The sequence below is a fragment of the Blennius ocellaris genome (genome assembly GCF_963422515.1).
Source record: "Blennius ocellaris genome assembly, chromosome: 4".
NCBI lineage: Eukaryota > Metazoa > Chordata > Actinopteri > Blenniiformes > Blenniidae > Blennius > Blennius ocellaris.
The window spans coordinates 27,399,738-27,426,092 of NC_137653.1; the positions used below are offsets into that span (position 1 = coordinate 27,399,738).

The 26,355-nt window shown below is 46.7% G+C and overlaps 3 protein-coding genes across 11 annotated transcripts in view; all 3 read left to right on the forward strand.

The window, feature by feature from the left end:
* The window catches only part of plxnb1b (plexin b1b), a 48,055-nt gene extending 44,470 nt beyond the window's left edge, over nt 1–3,585 (forward strand). The window contains exons 33-38 of the mRNA XM_080494797.1: nt 216–376; nt 479–626; nt 749–813; nt 1,362–1,437; nt 1,549–1,623; nt 1,902–3,585. Of these exons, the coding sequence (XP_080350923.1) occupies nt 216–376; nt 479–626; nt 749–813; nt 1,362–1,437; nt 1,549–1,623; nt 1,902–2,006 (630 nt within the window). The 3' untranslated portion in view covers nt 2,007–3,585. The remainder of the gene's footprint in view (nt 1–215; nt 377–478; nt 627–748; nt 814–1,361; nt 1,438–1,548; nt 1,624–1,901) is intronic.
* A 2,124-nt stretch (nt 3,586–5,709) lies between these two features.
* LOC308129155 (putative peptidyl-tRNA hydrolase 2) lies at nt 5,710–14,860 on the forward strand. The gene is made up of 7 exons (XM_080494953.1): nt 5,710–5,923; nt 7,583–7,696; nt 8,430–8,501; nt 8,627–8,701; nt 9,951–10,048; nt 12,285–12,399; nt 13,570–14,860. The coding sequence occupies exons 2-7, from the start codon at nt 7,589–7,591 to the stop codon at nt 13,654–13,656; spliced, it is 555 nt and encodes a 184-aa protein (XP_080351079.1). The 5' UTR covers nt 5,710–5,923; nt 7,583–7,588; the 3' UTR covers nt 13,657–14,860.
* Nucleotides 14,861–17,351: 2,491 nt separating this feature from the next.
* The window catches only part of setd5 (SET domain containing 5), a 39,023-nt gene continuing 30,019 nt past the window's right edge, over nt 17,352–26,355 (forward strand). For all 9 annotated transcript variants that reach the window (XM_080494533.1, XM_080494537.1, XM_080494535.1 and 6 more), the window contains exon 1: nt 17,352–17,753. The gene's annotated coding sequence lies outside the window, so the exon portion shown is untranslated. The remainder of the gene's footprint in view (nt 17,754–26,355) is intronic.

Consider the following 26,355-nt stretch of genomic DNA (forward strand, 5'->3'; position numbering starts at 1 on the left):
CCAAGCCACCAGTATTGGAGTACAGGCCGTCTCTAGAAATTAAATGGATGCTCATTCGCTAAAGCATCTCGGAAAATGGTGTCAATTCTTTAAATACTAAATCAAAACTAATCAAATCTTCCTCCAGGTCTAGATTCTGTTCAGAGGTTGACCTTAAAGCCACAGTGTGACTAGAACGTGGTCTTCACACATTCCGCTCTGCGCTCGTCTCTCAGGGGACGCTGCAGAAGTTCGTGGACGACCTGTTCACGGTGATCCTCAGCACCAGCCGCCCCGTCCCGCTGGCCGTCAAGTACTTCTTCGACCTGCTGGACGACCAGGCCGGAGCGCACGGCATCTCCGACCCGGAGACCATCCACATCTGGAAGACCAACAGGTAGGGAGGATGGCGTGGAGGTGCGACGCTGCCGTGACCCCCGGCAGGTGAGATAACCCCTGTCCCCCTGTCCCCCTGTCCCCCTGTCCCCCTGTCCCCCAGTCTGCCGCTGCGCTTCTGGATCAACATCGTCAAGAACCCGCAGTTCATCTTCGACGTCCAGGCGTCGGACCACGTGGACGCCGTGCTCTCCGTCATCGCGCAGACCTTCATGGACTCCTGCACCATCGCAGAGCACAAGCTGGGCCGGGTGAGGAGGAGGAGGAGGAGGAGGAGGAGGAGGAGGGGGAGGAGGAGGAGGAGGAGACGAAGAAGAAGAAGAAGAAGAATCGTTATCGTCATGTGTTAAATGATTTCTTTTCCTGTTCTCAGGATTCTCCCATCAACAAGCTGCTGTACGCCAGAGACATCCCTCGATACAAACAGATGGTGGAAAGGTAACACACACACACACACACACACACACACACACACACACACACACACACACACACACACACACACACACACACACACACACACACACACACACACACACACAGGCAGGGTTTCCATTCATCAGCCTGTTTAACAGAACAAACAGCAGGTTTCACTAACAAGCAGTCAGTGTTGGTTCATGTTCTGAATGAACAGATTTAAGGTGGAGGTCCTCCTGACCTCCGTCCTCTGGAGACAGAAGAGCAACAACCAAGAGACGAGGACTGAACATGACAAAGTAAAACACTGCTGGAGGAAACGCATGGAAAGAACAAAAGCAAGCAGCTGTGAATAATTCACATCGTCTCCAAGAAGAGAAGGTTCAGTCACCTGAGGGTCACTTACTGCAGAGTGCTGGTTCTCACGTACTCTACGTCATAGAGACGACACCACACACACCCTCAGAGGGAGCTGCTGCTCCGTCAGGGGTTACTCTGCACGCTTGGTTTCCGCCATGTGTGTGTGTGAGACAGGAAGTGTGTGTGAGTCCATCTGCTCATTGTTTCAGGTACTACGCAGACATCCGGCAGACCATATCAGCCAGTGACCAGGAGATGAACTCTGCCCTGGCTGAGCTGTCCCGGGTGAGTACACACACACACACACACACACACACACACACACACACACACACACACACACACACACACACACACACACACTGACCATTGACCATGGAGCTCTGTGTGTTTCAGAACTACTCTGGAGAGCTGAACTACCTTGTCGCCCTGCATGAACTCTACAAGTACATCAACAAGTACTACGACCAGGTGACCACACACACACACACACACACACACACACACACACACACACACACACACACACACACACACACACACACACACACACACACACACACACACACACACACACACACACACACACACACACACACACACACACACACACACACTACACAGACATGTTGGAAAAAAACACTTTTCATGAAAACTACGACCATTGTTACTTGACAAAACTTGTCTATGATCTGCTTTTGTTTCCGCCGACCGTCTGACCTTTGACCTTGTGGTGCTGGCGGCTGCAGATCATCACGGCCCTGGAGGAGGACCCCACGGCTCAGAAGATGCAGCTGGGCTACAGGCTGCAGCAGATCGCTGCCGCCGTGGAGAATAAAGTCACTGACTTGTGACAGCAGTGTGAGAGACTGGCTCCCTGCTGGGTGGTGGGCCCCCAGAGGCCCCCCCGCCCCCGCCCCTCCCCCTCCCCCCCCCTCCGGTGGACAAATGAGGCGAGCCGGCACATGTTGAGGTTTTCAGAAGACTCAGGTGGGCGATCCAGCACCTCCTGCAGGGTGGGACTGAGGTGGCCTGCGTGACCTCACTGGAGCTGAGCGGCAGCAGGAACCACGCTACCCTCTGTATGGAGCGCTAGCTCTGAACGCTCTGCTGTACGCTCCACACTCTCTTCTGTGTGTGTGTGTGTGTGCGTGTGTGTGTGTGTGTGTGTGTGTGCAGTCGGTCTACATGCTGCATCGTCACATTGGTGGTTTTATTTACATTTTATTTCCATTGTGTTTAACTGACAGTTTGAAAACATGTTGCATCAAAAGGTCATCAGTATTTTCACACCTTGAAAAACCAAACTTCCACATTTTAATTTTTTTTTTTTCACATTTTATAGTCGAAGGTCACTGATTCAAGCCTCAACTCGTATGACCAGCTTCAAGAGAGCAGGTTGTCCAGGTTGTCCCAGAGACGCTCCGACATGGGAGCACGTGGGGGAATATTAAAAGCAAAGGTCCAGACTGAACACCAATCCATTTCTCGTGCAAGATACTGTGAAACGTCCACAAAGCACGTCTGCCACATGTGCTTCCCTCTCCTTCATAAACACACTGGGGCATTACAATCCAGCGTCTCACTCGTCGTCTTCCTGTCTGTGAGCATCTGCAGTGAGACGCTTCCTGTCTGAGTGTCGAAGGTCCTCCAGCTCTGACTGAATTTACTAGCATTCTTTTTTTTTTTTTTTTTATTAGAAATCTATTATCTGGTCATGTGAACGTGTGTGTGTGTGTGTGTGTGTGTGTGCAAATCACTGGAAAGTGGATGGAGGGAAAACTGAGCTTGTTCCGTACGCAAGTCGTGTTGACGAAAAGTGTTTCGTTTGTTTGTCGTTCGTTGTGTCCTTGTTCTTAAACATTCCTCTCTGGCTCACCTTGTTCCATTACCAAGCGGACCACAACGGTCCACGTGTGGTTGCTCTGCTTGGTGTGCAGTTACCCCCCCATCCCCACCCCACCCCCCCCCCCCTGTGCTGACCACGGGGAGGCGCTGTGTCCGTTATCCTGTCGCTGTGCTTGCTGCTGTTTAGGTGTCGTGGACCTGAGACACTCCCACCGGTTCAGGAGACCAAGTTCTGGCGTGACGGGGCTGCTGTGGCGTGTGTGTTCCAGCCACAGCATGTAGACCTGTCACCACTTAACAGAGACTAATGACTTCCCTGACGACGGTGGGTTGGTGGGTCGGTGGGTCGGTGGGTTGGTGCCGCTCCCCCTCCACCCACCGCCAGCTCGGGGCGGAGGGACACGTGTAACTGTTAGGATGTAAACATTTGGCGACGTAGAGCAGGCTCTGCCACGAGCAGTTTTAAGGTTTTCTTATTCCGTGTTAATATGATTGTACATAATGGTCTGATTTCAAATGTAACTATAGTGTTTTAACCTGTTTAATAAGAAAGGGTACGGATTCTCACAGATGTAATAAAGTATTCTTAAGATGGAGCGTTTGTGTCTGAATGGACCTGCTGCTCTCAAAGCCTTCCGTCGGGTCAACTGGACATCTCTAATGGCCACAGAGGGGGAAACCACCGCTCCTGGATGAAAGTAAAGTCCACCTCACCCACTTCCTGTGGTAAAACCAATGAGCAAACCTCTACAAGCGCCCATCTTGAACGAGTTTTCATCAAACCACGAGCAGCAGCCACCTGAGAGAACGGTGATCAACGGAACTCACAGAATATGCAGACGATGTGTTACCGTCCCTGCAAAATACACAGACGACGACTGCTTCTACTTAGAATTCAAGTCGTTCTCAATCTCTTCCTTGTCACAAGAGCAAACACTGTTTGACACTAAAATGCTCTCGGTCACATCGTATTGCCGAACAGTACCAGGAGGAAAAATAACACTTTGACTTCCTGGGTGAAATATCTAAAATATTTAAAGTGACTCTGATAGATTTGTTGCCATGATTTCTGATAATGTTGGAAAATTGATCTGACAAAGTTTTTCCAGGCTCCATGTCTAATACAAGCAACTTTAATTGGCTAAAACCAATTAAAATACTTCCAGCGAGCACTTCATGTGAGATGGAGGTGAGACTTTCAAAATGTTTTCTGATTTAAAGAGGTAATATTAACCAGCTTTTCACATGGTCTGGTTGGTCCAAAACGTTTGTATTCAAAGTTTGTAGCTTTTCCTTGATTTTCCTCCATTGAATATTGGATCATAGGAGCTGCATTCAGGATCTGCTGTGTCTGTGTGAGCTGGACTAGCTCCATCCACACATGCCCATCTATGGGAAGAGGAGGAAGTACTTCCTCTCGTGGTGCCTAATTGTGGAATTGGCTAAACTACCGATGACACACTGTAGGGTTTGATTTCTTATTTGCTTGTTGCAACACACACTTTTTAAAACTGAAACAAGCCAGGGAGAGAGAGGACACACTTTCTTCTCTTCTGGGGCGTCGTTCCAGGAATGGAGACAATTAGTACTGGATGGGAAGGATATATATATATATATATCTCCTTCCCATGGATATATATATATATATATATATATATATATATATATCTCCTTCCCATGGATATATATGGATATATATATATATATATATATATATATACACACACACATACACAGGGTTGGATAGCAATGGATTACTTGTAATGGCGTTACATAATTAGGATACAAAAAAATGTGTGATCACGTTCCAGGTATATTGGATAAAAACTGGGATTACTGAGCAGGATTACAATAGAAAATCAGATGGAATAAACTAGAACTGCAGCTGTCACATACACCGTCCACTGGCATTGTGACACTTCCTGACGCTTTCAGGCTGACCGGCACTGACGCGTTGCCATGGATACTGCAGCTCATCACTATGTTTAAAGTGGGAGGAGTCTCTTAACCTCTCTGTACAATGCTAATGCTAATCTCTCTCCCAGCAGAGAGAGAGTGAGTTTTGGAAAAGATGAGCACATTTTCTTGAATATAAATTAAAATCTTTATTTGTATTGTGGTTTTGATTCTTTAAAAAAAATAAATCAGTGTTCAACACCTGATTGGTTCCTGAGTTTTGATTTAGTTCAAAACTTGTTCAGAGTGATTAGTGTATAAGACGTGTCAACACACTGAGCAGACACACATTCTATTCTTTCTTGTCTTTACTTTTTATGTTTGCTGGTGAAGTAATCCAAAAGTAACAAAGTACTCTGGTACGTTACTTTTTTATTTTAGCACTTAGAGTAAGTTACTGATTGCATTTATTGACCAGTAACTTGTAATTGTAACGGATTAGTTTTCAAGTAACCCGGAGAGGGAGATCCAGCTGATGGCGAGCTGACAGCAGTGCAGTGATGCTGAGTGAACCTATGATGACCTCTGACCTCTGGAGGGCCGGTTTCACTGCCTCGTGACTCGTCAAACTGGAGTTCATGGCCAATAAAGTCACACAAAATAAAAGTAAATGACAAAATAAAATTTATATTTTCAAAATGTGCTTGTAATAGATGCTCTCCAGAGAGTTTGCTGGGTGTGCAGTAGCAGCGGGGGGCCGCGGAGGGCTCCCTGCGGAGCGCCACAGCACCACATGATGGACGGAACCAACGGGCTCCAGAGGCAGCAGCATCCTGTGAGCGGGTCCAACATGGAGTAGACACCGAGCGCAGCAGCAGCCCGCACACATCCTCCTCTCGTCCGGACACAAGTCGAGCTCCAGTCCCGGAGACGCCCGAGAGCCGCACGGCCCGCAGGAGCACCGCTGACCGGGGAAGGAGCACCGCCGCGCCGGGAGAAGCAGCAGCAGAGCCGCTGCGTCGAGCAGGTAGGAGCGCGTTAGCTCCGGGGGCTAACGCTAATGCTAACACCGCGGGAACAATGACACCGTCTCCCGGAGATATTCGCGCACGGCGGACACCGACACGCCGGAGACCAACACCCGCACCGCCCGCGTTTAACGTACAAACTGCACATTTCAACGAAGTGGCGGTGAAGCGGTGGACGTGGAGGAACGTGAACGTTATTAGCTGCAGCGTTAGCCTGTTAGCCTGTCACGTTAGCCTGGAGCTCCCGGAGCTGTCCGCACTGACCCGACGCTTTTACTGCAAACACGTCCGGTCCGCAGGCCGGTACCGGCCGCCACACGGTCCAAGCCGGGACTGAGGGCCGTCTGCAGCTTTTCTACGGTTTCCATTTTCCATCCATCCATCCATCCATTATTCATCCATCAATCCATCCATTGTCCATCCATCCCAGTGGCCATCCATTATTCATCTCTGCATCCACCCACACAATTATTCATCCATCCATCCATCTATGCATCCATCCATCCATCCATCTATGCATCCATCCACCCATCCATCTATTCATCCATCAGCCCGTCCATCTATTCATCCATCCACCCATCCATCTATTCATCCATCCACCCATCCACAGTCACCAATTAACCCCACACACAGGGAGAACATGCAAACTCCATACAGAACCTAGTATTTGAACCCACAACCTTGTCTCTGTGAGGTGAGAGCACCAACCACTGCATGGCCTCAGGAAACTATTAATAACATGAAACCAGTTCCTGCCAAGGCGAACATGTTGTTGTGATGTTTGTCTTGTGGGATCAAAGCTGAAAACATCCACAACAACGTGTTTCCTCTCCAGCAGAGCTGGTGGCCACTTTTCTCTCTCTTCCAGTAGCGAGTTGAGGTATAAATTTGTTCTCCTGTGAACCTGATGAATCAGTGCTGGCGTGTTTCCAGAAGCTGCACGGTTGTCGACCACCCGACAACACTGTTCCTGGTTTCTGTCCGTCTTGGCGTCCAGCGGCCTGGAAACCAGTTCCAGGGTGGAGAGAGAGTTGAAAATTGTGCCTGGGCTTTGACATGTGGAAAAGAGAGACGCACATTAGCTGGAAACGATGTCATCGCTCCACCTCTCAACCCGTCTCTGCACCGTCACGCCACAATAACAACAACAACAACAACATGGCGGACTGCCTGCTCCGGGAGCTTCTGGTGCTTTCTGGTTTAACACGGCAACATGTGGGATTTGTTCAATAGAGAATTGTGTTTCACGTTCCGTCTTGGTGTATTTCTGTGGCAGAGGTATAGCGCCACCTAGAAGTCAGGCACATGTACTACATCCTGTTGGAGTCATTGTTCTGGTGTGGAGCAAATACACCCACTAAAGAGTAGCACTTCTCACTTCCCACTTGATGAAACATCTCTGACACAACCTTGAAGCAGTTTTGACAAAGGAAGGACAAAGTTTGATCATTTGCATGAGCAAACTTTTATAAAGAGCCACATAATTGACATTTTCACTCGTGTCTCTTGCAAACTGAAACTTGTTGGGGAACCAGCTGGTGGATGAATGCAGACTTCCCCAGGACACGTTGGACTCCCTGGAAGAAGCGGAGGCCTGGGGACAGTGGAGGTTCAGCCTGGCTCTGGGAGTGAGGTGCTGATTGTTGTTGTTGTTCCAGATCATCATGGAGCCTTCAGAGCAGCCCGGCCCAGACTCGGCCTCTCCGGCGGTGAACCCGGTCTTCCTGCAGCAGCTCCGAGAGCTGGACATCCCGGAGGAGGCCGCCAAGCAGGTGGGACCACGCAGCTTAACGACACGTCTTATTGGTTGATTGATGTTTCTGGGACCATTTGCAAAACATTCATGTGAAATAAAAGAAGCTTGGTAGCAGATTTAGCCGTTGCGAGTTTCCCCAGGTAGGAACGCAACATTTTAATACATTTTACAAATATTGCATCAGTAACATCAGAATTCATCACCTGGTTTCCTAAAATCTGTGCAGAATACAAAACAATCTTGTGCAATACATCATAGAAACGAGCAGGAACACAATATTACACAACACATTATATAAAATAAAATACTAACATTGTTATTACATTATCCATCAGCAGGAGTCTTTAAAATTGATCACCAGATTTCCTACAATTCAAATGGAATACTAAGAATCTTATGTAACACAACATCACACTTTCAATGGACGGATCCAGACACTGCTGGTTTTTCAGGTTTCAAGGAAACGTGTTCCCTTTTTTAAATCATTCACATGAAATTGATGTTAAGGGGATGTTGATTAAGTTCATTTCATTCCTCTGACCATGAACCTTTTGGGCCTCTGGAGGTCAGAAAGACTAAGTTCTGTCCTCACAATGATTAAACTGGCCTCAGATTTTCTCCCAGTAAAACGTGCTTCAGTCAAACGTCTAGAGAGCCTCTGTTAAAAGCCCTGAGTGCACCGGGTGACGGTAGTTAGACAGCGGGCTCCTCTTCCTCCTGACCTCCCTGCCGTTTCTCCTCTGCTGCAGGCGCTCCTTCACACCCGGAACGTCTCTGCAGAAGAAGCGGCCATGTACTACTTCAACAAGCTGGAGAATGAGGTGCCCATAAGCTAGCCTTAGTCCCACAGGTACACCTTGGTCCGTTAGGCCTCGTGGAGTTTGTGAAGCCCGATCTGAGTGCGTGTGTGTGTGTGCGTGCGTGTGTGTGTGTGTGTGTGATCCAGGAGGAGGGTGACGAGGACCTCATGTTTAAGATGGTGTTTGTGGTGAACATGGACCTGGCCATGGGTGTTGGGAAGGTGAGTCCTCAGACGTTGTGTTCCTCTGTGTCCACCAGAGCCTCCTCTGGTTGTGCAACAGACACTGTTTCTTTATGAAAAGCTCGTCCTGCAGTCACACCCGGGCGGGGCAGATTGTGGTGGGGTGAAGAAAGTGCCACGCAGGCTCATCACACAAAAAAGGAAATTCAAATCCATTAAAGTACAGAAACACAGGTAAAGGCACATTAAATGACACAGCAGGAATAAGTGCTGAAATGTGCATCGTTTAAAGGGCGACGTCAAATAAAAGCCAGTAACGTTATTACACTTTACATAGAGAGCAGACGGGGCCGGGGGGGCACGCTGCAGCAGTGCTCAGTGGATCACAAAGGGTTAATTCCCTAAAGACATTTCCCCTCTGGGCACCAATGAAGAAATCAACATGAAGCAGAGTTAAATATCAACATAATGTGGGAAGAAAGGTGGACACGATCAAGTTAATGTTTCTGAGCTCCACTTTCTAGTCTTCAACTAAAAGGATTAAATCTGGAGGTCTGAGGCTCTAAACTGTTTATTACCATATAATGTTTGACCTCAGTGGTGACAAATAGTCATTATTTAATGCTATTATTAATAACTTGAAGCAATCTTTACACATATAGATATGAATATCCCATAGCACAATTTTAGAACCAAACTGCCAACAAATAACTTTATCACATTTTTACAAACAAACAGCTGAGCACATGAAATGGCACAGAGTCGAGTGTAAACGGGCCTAAATACCACAACATAACCTAGATTGTACTGTAGTGTCTGTGTAATGTTTACACTGTTTAATTCTGTAAGGAAATTAATCCTGAACAGAATGTAACCACCAAGCTAAAAGTTACTGATGTGATCACAACGACAACCATTAACTGATTTTTCAAAAAGCAGATCAAGAACAAATATCTCTCTCTCGCCTTGAGGCCAGATCTTTTCTCACCCTGAAAGCGTCACAATGGACCATGCTGATTGGACACATTCCCCTTAGGTTAATTTACCGCCACCACAATAAACTTGATTTATTATTATTGATTTGTATTCTTTATATATGATATGTTGATAATTTAAACACAATTTACTTAAAATAAGTGATTATTGTTTATTTTACTTTTTCAAATAAGAATTACACCCACTTGGTGGGGTGGTGCTCTACCGCCCTCTATTGGCCAGTTAGCACTACGACTTGTGTGTCTCTAGAAACCACACACACACACACATTTTGCTCTCTCTCTGTGTGCAGCTGGCAGCGCAGGTGGGCCATGCCGCTGTGGGCTTGTATCAGACTCTGCAGGAGAAGAACAGTTGGAGGGAAATGTCCTGGAAGTGGGACCACAGCGGGTAGGAGCTGCACCTCACCTTCTCCCTCAACACCTAGGAATCAAGCTGCACCAAGTCAGGGTCCACTCAGTCTTCAAATAAGACCCTGAGGGTGTCCCAACAGTCCCTCTACCTCCCAATAGTCCCTCCTACCTCCTAATAGTCCCTCCTACCTCCCAATAGTCCCTCCTACCTCCTAATAGTCCCTCCTACCTCCTAATAGTCCCTCCTACCTCCCAATAGTCCCTCCTGTCTCCCAATAGTCCCTCCTATCTCCCAATAGTCCCTCCTATCTCCTAATAGTCCCTCCTACCTCCTAATAGTCCCTCCTACCTCCTAATAGTCCCTCCTACCTCCTAATAGTCCCTCCTACCTCCTAATAGTCCCTCCTACCTCCTAATAGTCCCTCCTACCTCCTAATAGTCCCTCCTACCTCCCAATAGTCCCTCTACCTCCCAATAGTCCCTCCTACCTCCCAATAGTCCCTCCTGTCTCCCAATAGTCCCTCCTACCTCCTAATAGTCCCTCCTACCTCCCAATAGTCCCTCCTATCTCCCAATAGTCCCTCCTGTCTCCCAATAGTCCCTCCTGTCTCCTAATAGTCCCTCCTGTCTCCCAATAGTCCCTCCTGTCTCCCAATAGTCCCTCCTGTCTCCCAATAGTCCCTCCTATCTCCCAATAGTCCCTCCTGTCTCCCAATAGTCCCTCCTATCTCCCAATAGTCCCTCCTACCTCCCAATAGTCCCTCCTATCTCCTTTCCTATCCACTTTTCCTTCACCCCAGAAGTGTTTAAGTGGCGGCCATGATAAGGAGCCTTGGATTCGCACTAACTTAAGGAAAGGAGGCTAAATGCTTCCTTTAGAACCTCCTTTAGCCTAGGAAACACTGATGCTTCCTTTAGCCTAGGAAACACTGATGCTTCCTTTAGAGCCTCCTTTAGCCTAGGAAACACTGATGCTTCCTTTAGAGCCTCCTTTAGCCTAGGAAACACTGATGCTTCCTTTAGAGCTTCCTTTAGCCTAGGAAACACTGATGCTTCCTTTGGAGCCTCCTTTAGCCTAGGAAACACTGATGCTTCCTTTAGAGCTTCCTTTAGCCTAGGAAACACTGATGCTTCCTTTAGAACCTCCTTTAGCCTAGGAAACACTGATGCTTCCTTTACCAAAGGAGACCAGCTCATGCTGCCCCACAATTCCTTGTAGAAACAACATTTAAAGGGCCGGTTCATCCAGATGTTCAGGGAAACTCAGGATGAGTGAAAAGCAGCAGATCATGTCAGTTACCAAAGAAATAATCTGCTGGAACAACTTGGAACACTCTAGAAACCAGATCTCAACTTGTAATGTTCTGGATGTTGTAACACCAACACAGTAAAGATTTTATGCAGCCTATTCTCACTTTGATTGGTTCTTTACTCACCTGCAGCAGTTTACCTTTAGTTCCTCTTTTCCCTTGATTTACATTCACACCTTGTGATATTTGACATTATATCAGTGGTGAGAGCTGCAGGAGGAAGTGAGACAAATGTGGACTTTGTGGTCCATTTATGTAAATGTTGAAAGGAAAGGAGGTAGGAGGGACTGTTAGGAAGCCCCTTCACACCACCTCAGCATGTGGCTCTTTGTTCAGCCACCCAGACGTTCTTCACGTGACCTTTTTGGCCTGAAAAGATGTTTTTACATCAAATCCAATTCATCTCCTCCTCCCTTTAACCCTTTAAAGTAAAGAGAACACGGCTCTGCTGTTCATATTCAACTATTCCTCGTGTCTCATTCATGACGTTTCATCACTTCAACCTGGATCCGCTCACATGTTGTCACATGTTTACAAGTTGTAGTGTCTGAGCTTTGTATTATATATCTAGACAAAGTGTGTTTGTGTCTAGTTCTGACGTCCAGTGGTTAGGGTTAGTCCATTAATGCTGTCCCCTGGCAGTGTTCCATCCAGACATTACTCTATACATTACTGTACTTCCTCATTGCCTCCGTGGCCTGTCTGCTATCACAATTATAGTCATCACAACTTAAGTTCAGCTCTCGGTAAGGTACATAGTTTATTAATTCATTAAAGAAGCTATAAATGTGTGGTTCACCTGAAATCAGGACAAAGTATTATTATGGATCCAGTTTGAATGGAAATGAATCCAAATACATATTAAAATCCAGCCAGTGTTTCTCTGTCTGTCGTTTAATGAAAGTTTTCCTGAAGGTTTCTGTCACTGACGATGTGTTTGTCTCCCGCCGGGGACCCGTCCAGGGCCAAGAAGGTGGTGGTCCAGGGCACCAACGTAGCTCACCTGCTGGAGCTGCAGGCGCTGGCCATGAGTCTCAGTCTGCCCACCTACCTGGTGCAGGACGCCGGACTCACCCAGGTGAGACGGAGACCCCCCCCTGGAGACCATGCTAGTCTAAAGTGGATTTATACGTGCATAAAAAACGTGTTAGGATCATTCTGTGTGGTCCAGTCGAGAGCCAGCGTCTCTCAGAAGGTTGCAGGTTCCATTCCCTATCTGTCCACATGTCAAGCAGTCGTTGAGTTAGCGCTGGGCGATTTGGATTAAAAACAAAGTATGATTTTTTAAAGAAAAATGTGTTTCAATTAGATGTTTTTTTTTTCAATGCACTTAGAAACAACGACAGACCTCAGCTTATATTGTCAAAAGTGCAACGGTATTGTTGTGACTGTCCTCAGAGTTAAAATGCATATGAACAATCACATAATAAGAAGTAAGTGAGGCTCTGTCGTTCGACAGATTCAGGCTTTAACCCAGGTTTAAGCAAAGTGGCAACAGCAACCACTGAAACCCACAAGGAAGGAACGGTGGGACGGAACGGCAAAAATGCCCCAGAAAACTGTGGGAAGGATAAAAGTTGAATTTGCAAACGTGTCACCATTTGAAGGATTCAGCCTGAAAACACTCCAGACTTTCTCAAAGAAAGCATTTGCAAGCTACAAGAATAGTCTGAAATGTTGTGAAACTGATCGTTAATTGGTTTCCCAGTACATATTGAGATTGAGTGAACAAACCGGATGTTGCTTTGGGAAACTTCCGGTGCTTTTGCAACGCACTGCCGGGTAAACATAAATAATACGTGTTTGTATGAGTGTGATGGTGAGATTCCTTCAGAAAGGTATTGACAATGTATTAGAGATGGACATCAACAAGGAAAACTGGATCCTACATATTTCATTTCCCCATGTGGGTTCTGGTAAAGGACCTTTCAGTACCCTGAACCCCACACTGCCCCCGGTGGACGGGCTGAGTACCTCACCTACTGGTGTAATCCTTTGACCTTCGTTGTGCGTCTTTCTGGTTCTGCTATATGCTTATTCTAGATCTTTTCTTAGCTATTGTCTTTACCGGGCAGCTAGGGGACGACTCATGTTGTCCAGCGTGTGTTTGAGACAAACGGATGTGTTCAACTGATGAACGTGTGTGTGTGTGTGTGTGTGTGTGTGTGTGTGTGTGTGTGTGTGTGTGTGTGTGTGTGTGTGTGTGTGTGTGTGTGTGTGTGTGTGTGTGTGTGTGTGTGTGTGGCAGGTGGAGTCTGGCTCTCGCACCGTCCTGGCCATCATAGGAGAGGAGGAGATGGTCAACAATGTTACTGGGAGTCTCAAGCTGCTCTGAGGGGCGCACGCACACACACACACACACACACACACACACACACACACACACACACACACACACACACACACACACACACACACACACACACACACACACACACACACACACACACACACACACACACACACACACCCCAGCTCTGCAGTGCATTCAGCAGAGGGCAGCATCTCCCAGCAGCAGGCGGAGTCGTGGCATGCTGTGGTCTCCACCTTAAAAACAAGACCTGAAGAAGACATGTTGTCCTCAAGGTGGAAAACAAACACTCTGAGCTGCTGGTTCCCCTTTCCCTTCATCTGAGCCGGTGAGCAGGGAGAGAGGGAGAGGGAGAGAGAGAGAGAGGCTCCCGGCTGAAGAAGTATTCCCTTTATGTGGTGACACTTTATCTCCAAACAGCCACATGCTTAAAATATGTGGGATTGTAACTTCACTCGGTAAATAAACACATGTAATCTGGTTCACTATGAATAAAACCAAGTAATTCTGACGTTCATGTAACATTCTTCTGCTTCTTTCATGTAATCTGATTCATCATGTAATTAACTATCAATCTCCCCGTACCACATGTATTTCCATTCCACTTGTTGATAATACTTGAGTTTTGATGTTAATATTATTTTTGTTTGTATGCAACTCTTTTCCCAAAGATCCTGGACCTATAGACTCGGCAACGTCACTTGTTATTATGCGCGTGCGTGTTATATGCACACTTCCTGAACTTTCCATTGTTTATATTGGCTCCCCGTCATCTCACTCACACGTTGGACTTGCGAGGCCTGAAGTGAAGCTCTTGAGCATCTTTGCCTGCGATGTATAGTTTCCAATAGAGACCTGCAGCTGCCAGACGGGCCCGGTGGCGGCGCCAGGCTTGTAAGTTGACTTGGCACACTAATAATCTTCATCCACGCAGAATAACTGTGCTGGTCGTCGTGTATCCGTCCTCACCAATACGTAGTTGTGAGCATGAGCTGCTGCTCCCGGGGAGACAGTTTCACCTGTAACATGCAGTGTCATGCATGAAGTATTAAATGTATATGGAGTCCTGCAGTTGTGTCACATCTAGAATAGAAACACTTTTATTAATCGCTGGGTGGTGGTGGTGTTGTGGGGTTTCTTGACTTCGAGGAGCCTGTCCACACTGATGCCTCCTGTCTTGTCCAGTCACGTGTGTCAGAGCTTCAGACTGAGGATGATTAAAGAACTGAACCAAGAACTGAGTGTGTCGTGTTTGTTTCACAGATTGTATATTTGTGTGAGAGAGAGAGAGAGAGATGACGCAGCAGGCTGCCTGCCGTCTCCAGACTCTGGTTATTACTGAATTACTCCCGTGATACGTGATTATAAATCGTGTCCTACAATGAAGCAGCAATGTTTAGTCGTGTTTATCTCCTGATTCACGGACATTCCTGTTTGCATCACTGAAACTGGTCTGAAAACAAACATTTTCATCTCACCAGCCTCTCCTTCAGATGCACTCCCATTTCAATAATGTGACGCCGATCAATAGAGTTCACTGCAGCTGATAAAGCCAAAGAAAATAAGAAACTGTATTTTCACTACCAACAAACCAGTCTCCTTATGTCTGATATGTGGAGAGAGCATATATACTTAAAAAGTCACAATAAAAATGATAAACCACAATCATGACTAAAACTTATCAAACGGTTTAAATATTTTAAAATGTTAATGGAGGATGTTGTATTTCTAATAATGGCTAAACCGGGGAAACAGAGTTTAAAAAAAAAATCCAAGCAATTAATTATTGAGACGTTCATTATCGCCTCAAAATAATAGACCAGAGTAGAAATACGTATTAATCCAAAAGGGAAATGCTTTACAAAACCATAGATGTGACTGCTGAACATGTTCATTTAAATTAAATTGAGAGCAAAGTGAATGAAACGTCTCTTTCGGCCATGGAGGCTCAGATCTTTCTGCACGTCATCACTGAGGGTTTTTGTTTTTTTCCTCCCTCTTCTTCCTCTGCAGTAGCCCTGGGCCCTGCAACAAATGACGTGACTGTTCTTCACAGCAGCCAATCAGAAGCTTCACAGTGTCTCGTGACACAACGGCTGACCAATCACAGGCGTCTGCTGTTTGCCCCAAATACCGCAGTCAAATGTCACAATTTCTTAACGCTCAAGTCAGATATCGCTTGGTTTGGAAGTGTCGTTTAGAACGGACCCGGGCCGTGAGACTCAGCCGCTCCGCCTCACCGCTCCTTTCTGGAAAGGCTACAGGAGTTTTTAATCTCTCACTCCGGCCGCGGTGTGTTTTAGTGGAGCCGCTGCTGTCATGGCGGTGACTTTTAAGTGGAAAGCGACTCGTTTCAGCAGCGGGGACACCGGGAGGAGGGACCTGCGCTTAAGTAGATGCGGCTCAGTGCGGTGGTCAGTTTCTCTGCCCAGCCCCTCAGCAGGTGGAGCGGCTCCGGTAGGTGGGGCTGACCCAGTCCCCCGGACAGAGACCCCGGAGCCCTGCGGCTAACGCCTCCTACCACCTATCGGTATGGAAGCTCCTTCCACAACCGGTAGATGAACGTAACCCGACAAATAAAAAGCAATAATTCCACTAACGGATTGAAATTAATTCCACGGCATTAAGAGTTTAATAACGAGCATTTCCTGGCACTTTGAAGGCTCAAATCCTTTGTTGGGTATCGGATGGTCTCCCGGATCCAGCCTCTCCTTCCTGCAGCAGGCACGCATATCAGCACCAGGCTGTCGCGTCGCGCCACCCCACCGCAGTCGGCCCCGCCCACTCTGTCGTGACGCGTGGAAATAAATGACGCGTCACTTCGGATTCGCCAATGAACGACAAGGGAAAGTCCTGCGTGGATTTTAGGGTCACGAGATCTGAGCAAAGGGCCCGCCTTATTGGCTGCCGCTGCATCAGCGTGGCCGCCTTCTTGGATAAGGATCCGCGCCACTTCCAGTGAGGAATGAACTCTTCACAGTGTAAATAATCATAACTCACTGCATTTCCGAGACATGTTCAGGGTTTGGTTTGTCTAAAATGCCAGAAATCATCGTCCAGGGATGCTTTGGTCCTTTGAAAACTTGGCAGTTTGTTCTTAAACTAAAATACTCTAATGAGCTGTGAAAAACTTGTTTGTCAAGGGGTTTCACACCAACGCTCTTTATTTATTAGATAGAGTAGGTGAAACACACAAAATATTCTTTAGAATAATTTGACTCAAAGTTATACTGCACACACAAACCGGGTGGTGACTTCCACAGCTACTGAAACACTCGCTAATTTGATTTGAAAAGTCACTTTTTAATGAACAGAGGTATTTCGGCTTATATTTACAACAAACAGCATGGAAATTTTATGAAAATTAAACTACTTGTGATTATTTTTAACCAAGTAAATAACTCCGTCCACATTAAAAGTGAAGGAATAAATGATCCCTCATCCAATATGGTGGCCACGCTGATGCGTCAGCTCCATATGAAACGTCGACGTATGTTACGTGTATGCGCCGCCCCCTTTCTACGTCGCGCGTCCAAATAAATAAGGGTCTCTCTAATTCACCAATGACAGAAACATTAATCGATGGCATAATATGAGTGACAACAAAACGGCCCAATCGTTGATGAGAGGCGGGACTAGTGAACAAGGCCCCGCCCAAGCTGAGGGCCCGTGCACAGTCAGCAGGGAAACCCCGCAGCATGGCTGTGTGTCAGTTTCGGTGGGACCCGCGTTCGATGCCGGTGAGGAGGGGGATGGGCGCCATCACAGCCTGTATCACATATAGCAGCAAATACCCATTATAAACAGGGACTGTAAATATACAACACACGCAAATAAATGGATTATTTCCTCGGGGATCTATCATAGACACCCAATGGATGCGGTGCACCCGAAAAGAACGGGGAATTTAACTCTACTCGTGTGTGTGGGAGACACTGAGAAGTTTGTTTCCTACCCCTGGAGAGGGAGCTACTTTTGAGGGCAAAGGATACAGGAGACTCCGAGGCCGGTGCTCGGGCCTACTGGTCTGACGACAGTTGATGTTTGGATACTAATACACTGGGGACTTCTGGACGTACGTGAATATACCTCGTTCGTACAACTTTGGAATGCCTCTGTAGGTGAGTATATTTGATTTGCAATTATTCGTTACACTCCCACATTTGTGTTTTTTTGGGGGAAACGCATAATGTGTTAGTATATAAAAACCACAGCTTCAAAGCCTCCAAACTCAGCTGCTTGGTCTCGGCAGTGGCTTATTAAGTTGATAAAACAAGTTGTTTGAGGCTGTTTCCGTTTGAAGGGACATGCTGAGAAAGCTGCCCTGGTCCTGGTGTGCAATTCGGGGGCTGCTTCGGGCTGCGTCTGGACCGCTGCTCCTGGGCTTTTTCTCGCTCGCTTGCTTTACAGTTGGCTTGTAATTCTGGAAATTCACTACATTTCTCCGAGGACATTTCCAAGTAAGCTCCAAGTCTGCTCCTGTAAGTTTCCAGTAGTTTAAACTCGTATGTGTTTAGGCCTCCGGGGTGTCTTCAGTCCGGTGTGTCCGTGTTACTCACTGCATGGAGCTTTATTTTTATTTCTCTTTACCGGGAGACAACGACGAAGCTGCACCGGAGAGCCACCGGGATCGTTTTACATGTTTGATAAACAAACATGGGCTTGTTTGGCAAGTTTAGATAATGTCCCGTCGCCCGGGGTTTTCGTTGCTTAACGCTCCAGTGTTGAATCACCATTTGCAGCACACGGAAAAGCACTTTAGTCGCTAATCACTTGAATTATTTGGTGTGAAACTGAAGGCAGAAGAAGCAGATTTTACTCTGCTGGCTTGAAGTTCACAACCAGGGGCTCGGGGTAAAATGCAAACTTGTTTTACTAGCATCGATATAATGTGTTGTTCCACTGCCCTGCCACCAACGTGTTGGATACTGTCCGTGGAATTCAAAACTGTCGAATGTTTTTTGACGTTCATCTCTGAAACTATGTGCGATTTGACGATTATAAGCGGCTGGCGTTAGCTCCTGGCGGCTAGCATTAGCCAGCCACAGGCAACAATTGCTATGCTAGCGTGTCTGCTAACTTTCTGGATGTTCTCCAGTCGATGTTGTCCTTATTCTGAACCGCACTTTAAAACGCTCGCTGTGCACACAAATATACGTGTTTTCGTACGAGGGTTCTATCTGGGTGGGTGTCGAGTTCAGTTCTATCACGGTGGGTCTTGTATAAAATGTGTAACATGGTTGTTGTTTCGCTCTTTTGCATAATTCTGAGGAACGCTCGAGCGTGTGAATCAGACTGAGAACTCGGTTGTTATTTTTTTTCCCCTCTGTGTGTGTGTGTGTGTGTGTGTGTGTGTGTGTGTGTGTGTGTGTGTGTGTGTGTGTGTGTGTGTGTGTGTGTGTGTGTGTGTGTGTGTGTGTGTGTGTGCGCGCGCGCGCGCCCGTGCTGGATGGTGACTTGCTGTTCACCTCCCCCACCTCCCAACCCCCAGCCTCGGTGGCGGTTATGATAAATGGGAGGTATTTTGGAGTGGAGCGCTTGTTTCCTTTTTTAGCCTCTTTTATCCTCTGTTTTTAAAAAAAAAATTATGTGTTCAACGACCAAATGTGAGCAGCTTTGTCGAGTCGCAATGTTTAGCGACGACAAGTTTTCATCCAAGTTGAAGCGACTTGCGTTGTTTTAAACACCATTTTGCCTCGTCAGATTAATCCAGATCTGAAGGAACTGGTTGAGATCCAGCCGATAGTTTTGTTCCTGGACCGCTGGCGGGTGTGTGTGTGTGTGCGTGCTGGGTAAAGTAGCTCCAGTGAAACCGCCTGAGCTGTGTGGGCTGTGTGAGCACCAATGGCTGCCCTGGCCGAGTCCTGTGGAGCTGCTCCCTGCCTGCTGGAGCTGCATTGTGTGACCGTGAGGCTGGGAACAGCAGGCACACACACACACACAGGGACCACTTCCACAGCCACTGTCTGTGTCACTACCGTTGTTCTGCGCTTTACATTTGGTTTTTGATCATTAATTCATGTTCCACCTCATCTGAGGACAGTTGTGTTGGAGGGAACTGCAGAGCCAAAGGGCTCCGTTAAGTTCTGTCTGATCCACATCCTGCTTGGCGCTGTGTTGCTGGGTTTCTACCAGATCATGGGTGTTCCAGTCTGTCTTGTTTTGACACAGACAAATTAATGCTGGAGTTGAAAAACACATGCAGCTCGCTGGTGTTTCCTCTGCGCTTGATGACCTTCCTTCATGAGTACAAAGATCACAACAGTATACTGCTTTGGGGGGGGGGGGGTTCTCATTCACGCACACACACACACACACACCACTGGGAAAGATCTGAATGTGTGTTTGGTAACCAGATGGCTACATACATGCGGAGCCTTGTTTTCATTGGTTGCTACTGACATTCTCTGAATATGTTTGCCATCTTTTAATAGACTATGTGGGCTGCAGCTCAGAGATCTGGCCACTCAGAACCACTGGAAACTGGAGCCCCCTCAGAACTCCCCCTGACCTGGCCCTTCTGTTATCTTGAACAAACCTTGTTCTCGCTGGCAGAGCCAACAACACGAACAAAACCATGCAGTGTTCAGGCTATAAGTAAATGACACGGGGTGAGACTGCGGTCTTGGAGAAAGCTGAGAGTACAGTGCTTCAGCTGCTTGTTCTTCTTGCTCAGGTTGTTGTTTTTGTACAGCCTCGGATTACAATTAAAGTTGAGGTACATGTGTAAGAGGGGTTGAGTTACAGTGGCTCGGAGAGGGGCAGCAGTGTGTTTGTGCTGGACGTAGACCCTTCTTTCCCAATATGGGCCTCTGAAACTTTAGAGATGGGAGGAATGTGCAGACATGCAGGGTGAGCCCGTCCCAGATTTGTGGAAAGAATAAAGTCTCTCAGTCCTTGACACTCGCGGTGTGAGTGCAGACAGTGAGACGTTCCGACTGGCTGATGTGCCCTTGAAACCCCGATGAGAACAGGTGGGCTCTGTGTTCTGATAAGTATAGATCCAGGGTGTCAAGTATACGTCCTGCAAGTCAAAACTTGTTCGCCTAAAGGTTGGACCTGGCCCCTCCCAGTGAAACGTAAAGATGGCAGTCACACCACACACTAACGTTTGAAGAACAGCCATCGCTGTTCCTCATATTTGTGTTTTATTAAGCGTAGCAGGAATATTTCATCAGTGTAAACCAGAGACGGCAGCATTGTTGTGGGTGACACACCAGATGCACCAGTTATTGTAATACGAGCCCAGTCGCATTAAGCTTTCTGGCTTCAGAGAGAGATTCAGCTCTCGAAAGATTCCAGAACAAACTAAATGACTTAACGTCACTTGTCCCATTAATGGTGGAAGCAAACAGGAAGATATCGGGTGTCAAATGGAGGACACTATGGGGCTTTGTAAAAAAAAAAAATCATTCATCCTTCATTTGAAGGTTTTTTTGGTTTTGAACAATGATTTGTAACAAATATAAACTCTGTATAATTGTAATTTGTTTTTGCATTGGAATAATGAATGTTCAGATGGTTTTGATTCAAACGTTATTTTGCTCTTGTTACACTGGTCCTGTGTGTGTGTGTCTCTCTCTCTCTCTCCCTCTCTCTCTCCCTCTCCCTCTCTCTCTCTCCCTCTCCCTCTCTCTCTCTCTCTCTCTCTCTTTCTCTCTCTCTCTCTCTCCCTCTCTCCCTCTCTCCCTCTCTCCCTCTCTCCCTCTCTCTCTCCCCCCCCCCCTCTGCCGAGGCAGAAGGGAGTGTTGCAGTGAGAAAACATCCTCCAGGCTTTCATTTACATTCTGCTGTCCCAGTGTGTGGTTGGATGGAGGCAGGTGTGGTATTGACATGATAATGAGGTTTTCTGTGACCAAGTAGTGACCTCAGCCAGCACTGTGGACATGTGCCGTCACATCAGAGACTAATTTGTTGCTTCATACTCCTTGTATTCCTCCAGTTAGCAGTCTTCTATCCCTTTACCTACCCACAGTATGGCCTGAGACAAGAAGAAGGCTACAGAATGTTGGAGAGCAGCTTCCAGTGGTGTGTCCTCTGCAGCTGCCCAACATTGTATAAAGCCTCCTCTTGCACAACAGGGTTAAAAACAAGTGGCTGTGACGCCTGCCTCGGCGGAGCGCTCTCATTGGTGCAGGAGCCTTGGAGTGTGTCCAATGGGGCGCAGCGTTGGCTGTGCTCTGAGAGAGCGTTGTTGCAGAGGGTTGTGCTGGTTAATTCTGTTTTGTGCTGAGAAGCAGTGCTCCTCGGGAGAATAATGGAGGAGGAGGAGGCCGCTAATGGAAAAAGGCTCAAAGGGGGTGGGGGGGGGGGGTGATCACCCCCTCCTCATCTGATTGCAACCTTATACTTTGTCCTTCATTTTCTCTTCTTTCTCATTTTGACACTGCCTGCTACATGATCTTCAACCGGCTTATTATGTAGTCCAAAGAGAGGGCACAAATATTCAGCATTTTCTCTCTTCTTCTGAAACTGCTTCAGGCAGCCATTTTGACCTCTCTCTCTCTGTCTCTGTCTCTGTCTCTCTCTCTCTCTGTCTCTCTCTCTCTCTCTCTCTCTCCCCCTCCCTCCCTCCCTCCCTCCCTGATTTCCCACCCTATCTTTCCATAGTCTTGTCCCTCAAAGGGGCAGTGAAGCAGACCGAGCACTAATTGAATAAAGTGTTTTGTGTGGTCAGGTGAGCGTTGCAGAAATCTGCCAGCACACTTCAGAGTGTTTGCTCAGTGGGTGTTGTCAGCGAGAGCAAATAGAAAGCAGGGCTGAAGGAAAACAAACAGGAGAACACCAAAGTTGAGCTGCTTTACACGGGGCAGGCTGCGGCCGCTTGCGCTAAAAACAAAAGCTTCAGAAGGGCCTTCCTCTGTCACCTTGAACAAATGGGAAGCCATCCATTGTGGGTCGCGGTGGCTTCACTCTTCAGTCCTTATCATGCTGTGTAGACCTTCTCCCAAGATGCTTCACTGTCTCTTGTTTCCCCGAGGCAGAATGCAGACATTCAAGATGGCTGGCTATCCTCTGGCTTTGCTTTCTTTTCAGTGACACCTTGCCATCCTGCACTGGTTTGAACAATGTATGTGTGTTGCCTGGAGAGGAAATGCAGATTGCAGGTCAATATGTTAGGAGAAGCTTCCTCTTCATGTGTGATGCACACATGATTTTTAGAGAATGGGGCTGTTGTGAGGACAGTGTTTCCTTTTTTCAAAAGCTTCTCACACAAGTCGTGTTCCTATCTGCCAGTTCTGCTGCAGTGAGAATTCATTACAACTTCAAGTGTTTGATGAATTATACCTGCACACACTGATGTTTGGCCTCTTGGCCACCAAACTGTGAAAATACAAAGAAGGAATCACTTCAGCACAGAAGTAAATATTCTATGTTTTGGTCTTTATGCATTGTACTGTGAACAGCCTGTCGCCAGGAATAAATAATGGCTCGGTTGGTGGAGTGGTCGTCTTTCAATCGGAAGGTTGCAGGCTTGATTCCCATCTCTGCCCCCATGTGGAAGTGTCCTTGGGCAAGACACTGAACCCCAAACTGCTTCCATTGGAGTGACGCTGCCTTGCACGGCTGCAGCCCCAATGGTGTGTGAATGGGTGAATGGGTGAATGTGATGAGCTAAGTAAAGTGCTTTGGGGCTGCTCCCACAGCTACGACAGTGAAGTCCAGTTCCCATTTGACTTTTCTTAACAAACTCAGAACAATTCAGGACATCCAGAATTCACCTCAGTCCAGACCTATCAGAGCTGTCTGGGCAGGGATCTCCAAATGACAAATAATTGTACCAGATACTGGTCCAGTAATCATGCACTTTTTACTGGACTGAAGCAAAGTTTGATGAAAATTGTTTTTTTTTATATGAGGCTGTAATTAACTCATCTCCACAGGAAAGTATAAAATGTACAAATGTATGCATGTATTATCTCAAAAGACAACTTGAGGTTAGTATAAAGGTCAGGAAAGGAAACAGTACAAAGTATTTTTGTTCACTTTGGACAATGTAGGAGTCTGCGTGACGTCATCATCTCATAATAAAGTTGTTCTATCTTTAAAACCTCAGAATCACTTTATTAATTCCTGGAGAAATTATTTATCAAAGCAGCACAAACTGCAGTGTTTCCAGCTCTAAAGCAACACAAATGATTGGGACTATTTCAGGGAGTTTAGGGAGGAGCAGGACTTCACCGAGGTGTGAACCTCCTGCTACAGCCTGGAGGAGCTGCTGTTCATTGTTTTGATGTCAGAGTCGTTCTCCTGGAGAGCTGGAGTTAGTAAAACGGTGACGTCTGGCAGCAGAGCGCCACCTGGCTGTACAGCGGCTTTGCAAACATCCACATCAATGCTTTTCTGGTGTTTTGAGTGTAAAATATGTCCAAACAGCAACATGCTGTCATGAACAGTTGGACAGCTGCAAAGCTAACTTCCCTTGCGTCCTCGCTGACTGCAAACTGTGGAATGGATTTCCTGACTCATTACTCCTCTCTCATTGAGATTCGCCTCCGTCCAGGAAATCCAGTCCACATTTTGCAGAGCAGTGGCAGGGAAACACTTGTGGAGTCGTTTCAGCAGACAGTGAAGCAGAGAAGGCTTCATGGATCTGACATCTCTGCAGGTTGCATCGGGGGGAAAAACGTCAAAATATTGCAAAAAACCCACTTCCCCTTCAGGCAAGGTGGGTAGATGATTCATTTGCCAGAGCAAAGCTTTTACTAGCCCCGAAAGGGTAAGGACAAGCCTCAATATCAAGCCCTGACGATGAGAAATGAAAAATTGGGACATGAGACCAGTTTTAAGAGGATATTAATCGGACCAAGGGTATTTTTATTGGTAATGACCGACATACTTCTTGGATCACTTTCTGGGTTTAATGTCCTGGACTTGTGTTAATTATTAGTAAACGCTCTACACAATGCTATTCCAAAGATAGCATTGTAGCTAACAACAGTGTATGTGTTGAAGTCAGAAAAACTCTCATTTATAGACACACCTTGGTGTGGATGAGAATGTATTTGTGGGCTGTTGGCTGCTGCAGAGCGTGAGGTAGAAGGTGAGCAGTGTGCTCCCTCTGCATGTTGGCATGTGGTCGAAAAGCTTTCCTGCTTTTTGTGTATGTGACAACGGTGACTCGTGTCAAGTGCTGCACCGCTGTTTTACTCTCTCACACAAACATTCTGGTTACCATGGAGACAGAGACTGTTCGAGGGCAGCATGCTCCCCCCCCCCCCCCCCACACACACACATATGGAAACATTTTGGGTACATGGTTATGTTCCAGCAGCGTGCACCATGCCCTGGCGTTTTTTTTTTTTTTTTTGCTGTGCTGTGCTGTATTTCTGTAAATACAAAAGTTCTGGTGTTTATTAAGTCCCAGAGAGTAGTCTGTGATTTGTGTCATATGTGACGGCCATGCAGACCATTGCCTTGAGGCCCAAACATGCAGCAGCACCGTGGTCCTCCGCCTCAGACAGACAGTGGTCGACTTGTTTGCCCCGAAACAGATGATTGATTTTGTGTCCTGCTCAGCCTGCTGTCGACGGCGCTCTTCCCCCACCCCTGTCACAACACCCATTTCACCATTGTTCTTCATTGTGTGTGCCTCATTCCTGGTCTGGTCCCGGTCTGTTCAGGCAGCTGGACGTTGTTTTGTTAATGGAGGGCAACACTGCGCTCCCAGGGTGCCTGACCACTCGGACCCACATTGCAGCATTATGCAGTGAGGACAACACACTGCAGCAGGCCTGTGGAAATGGAGTCGGCACTGGTGACAGTGCATCAACTCACTATATGCTATTCATCCCACGTCCTCTTCCGGGGTCTGTGGTTTGTCTGTGTTTCTTGTTTTCCGCTGGGTCTGATAGATCACAGACAGTCAGGTTTGTCCGTTTGACACGACTCTGGTGAAGACTGATCTTTTTTTTTTTCATGCATGAACACAGTATTTATCACAGTGTGTATATAATTGTAGTTGTTAGTGTCGATTTTAAGACCTTGTTCAAATCTTATTTTCTCAAATTAATAATATTTAGAATTTTTAAGTGGTTTAGACTTGTTTACTAAAGTTATGCTCCTAACATAAATCGTACAGTTTTCATAAATGAATAAATACATTGAAAATTCATGGAGACAATTTTTAGCTGTTTACGAGCTTCTTTCAGATGAGGCCCAATTCAAAGTTGTGGTGGCAGGAGGGATGACTGATTACTCAACTCACACTGATTAAAGCTGCTGCACCAACAGACAAGAAGAAAACTCATCAAATAAATGTCTTTTAACGTCAAAGCAGAAACTGAGCTTTGTCCTCTTAACATTTTGCAGTTAAACGTACACTGCACACGGTTCCACAGCGGTTTACTCTCACACATTCCTCAGTACAGCTGAGAAAGTTCCAGGCCCCTCACTATCTGTATTGAAGATGGGGTTGGGAAACAACCAATACTCTGAATCCTCTGTTATTGTTCACCACGAGACGAAAACCTGACTGCAGCCGTAGTACGTTGTGCATCACTCCATGAAAGTCACGTCTTTGTGTTGCATCAATGTGAAACATTCCAGCTAGTGACCTGGTGAACATGATTTAGTCGTTTAACCACATAAAATTGGCTTTGTTGATTTCGTCACCTCCCAAAATCAATTTGAAATAAAAAGTAATGTTTCTGGTATCAAGTATTGCGATGCTATAGAGATATGATTCAGTCCTACAAATGGTTTTATTCAGCCTGATTCATA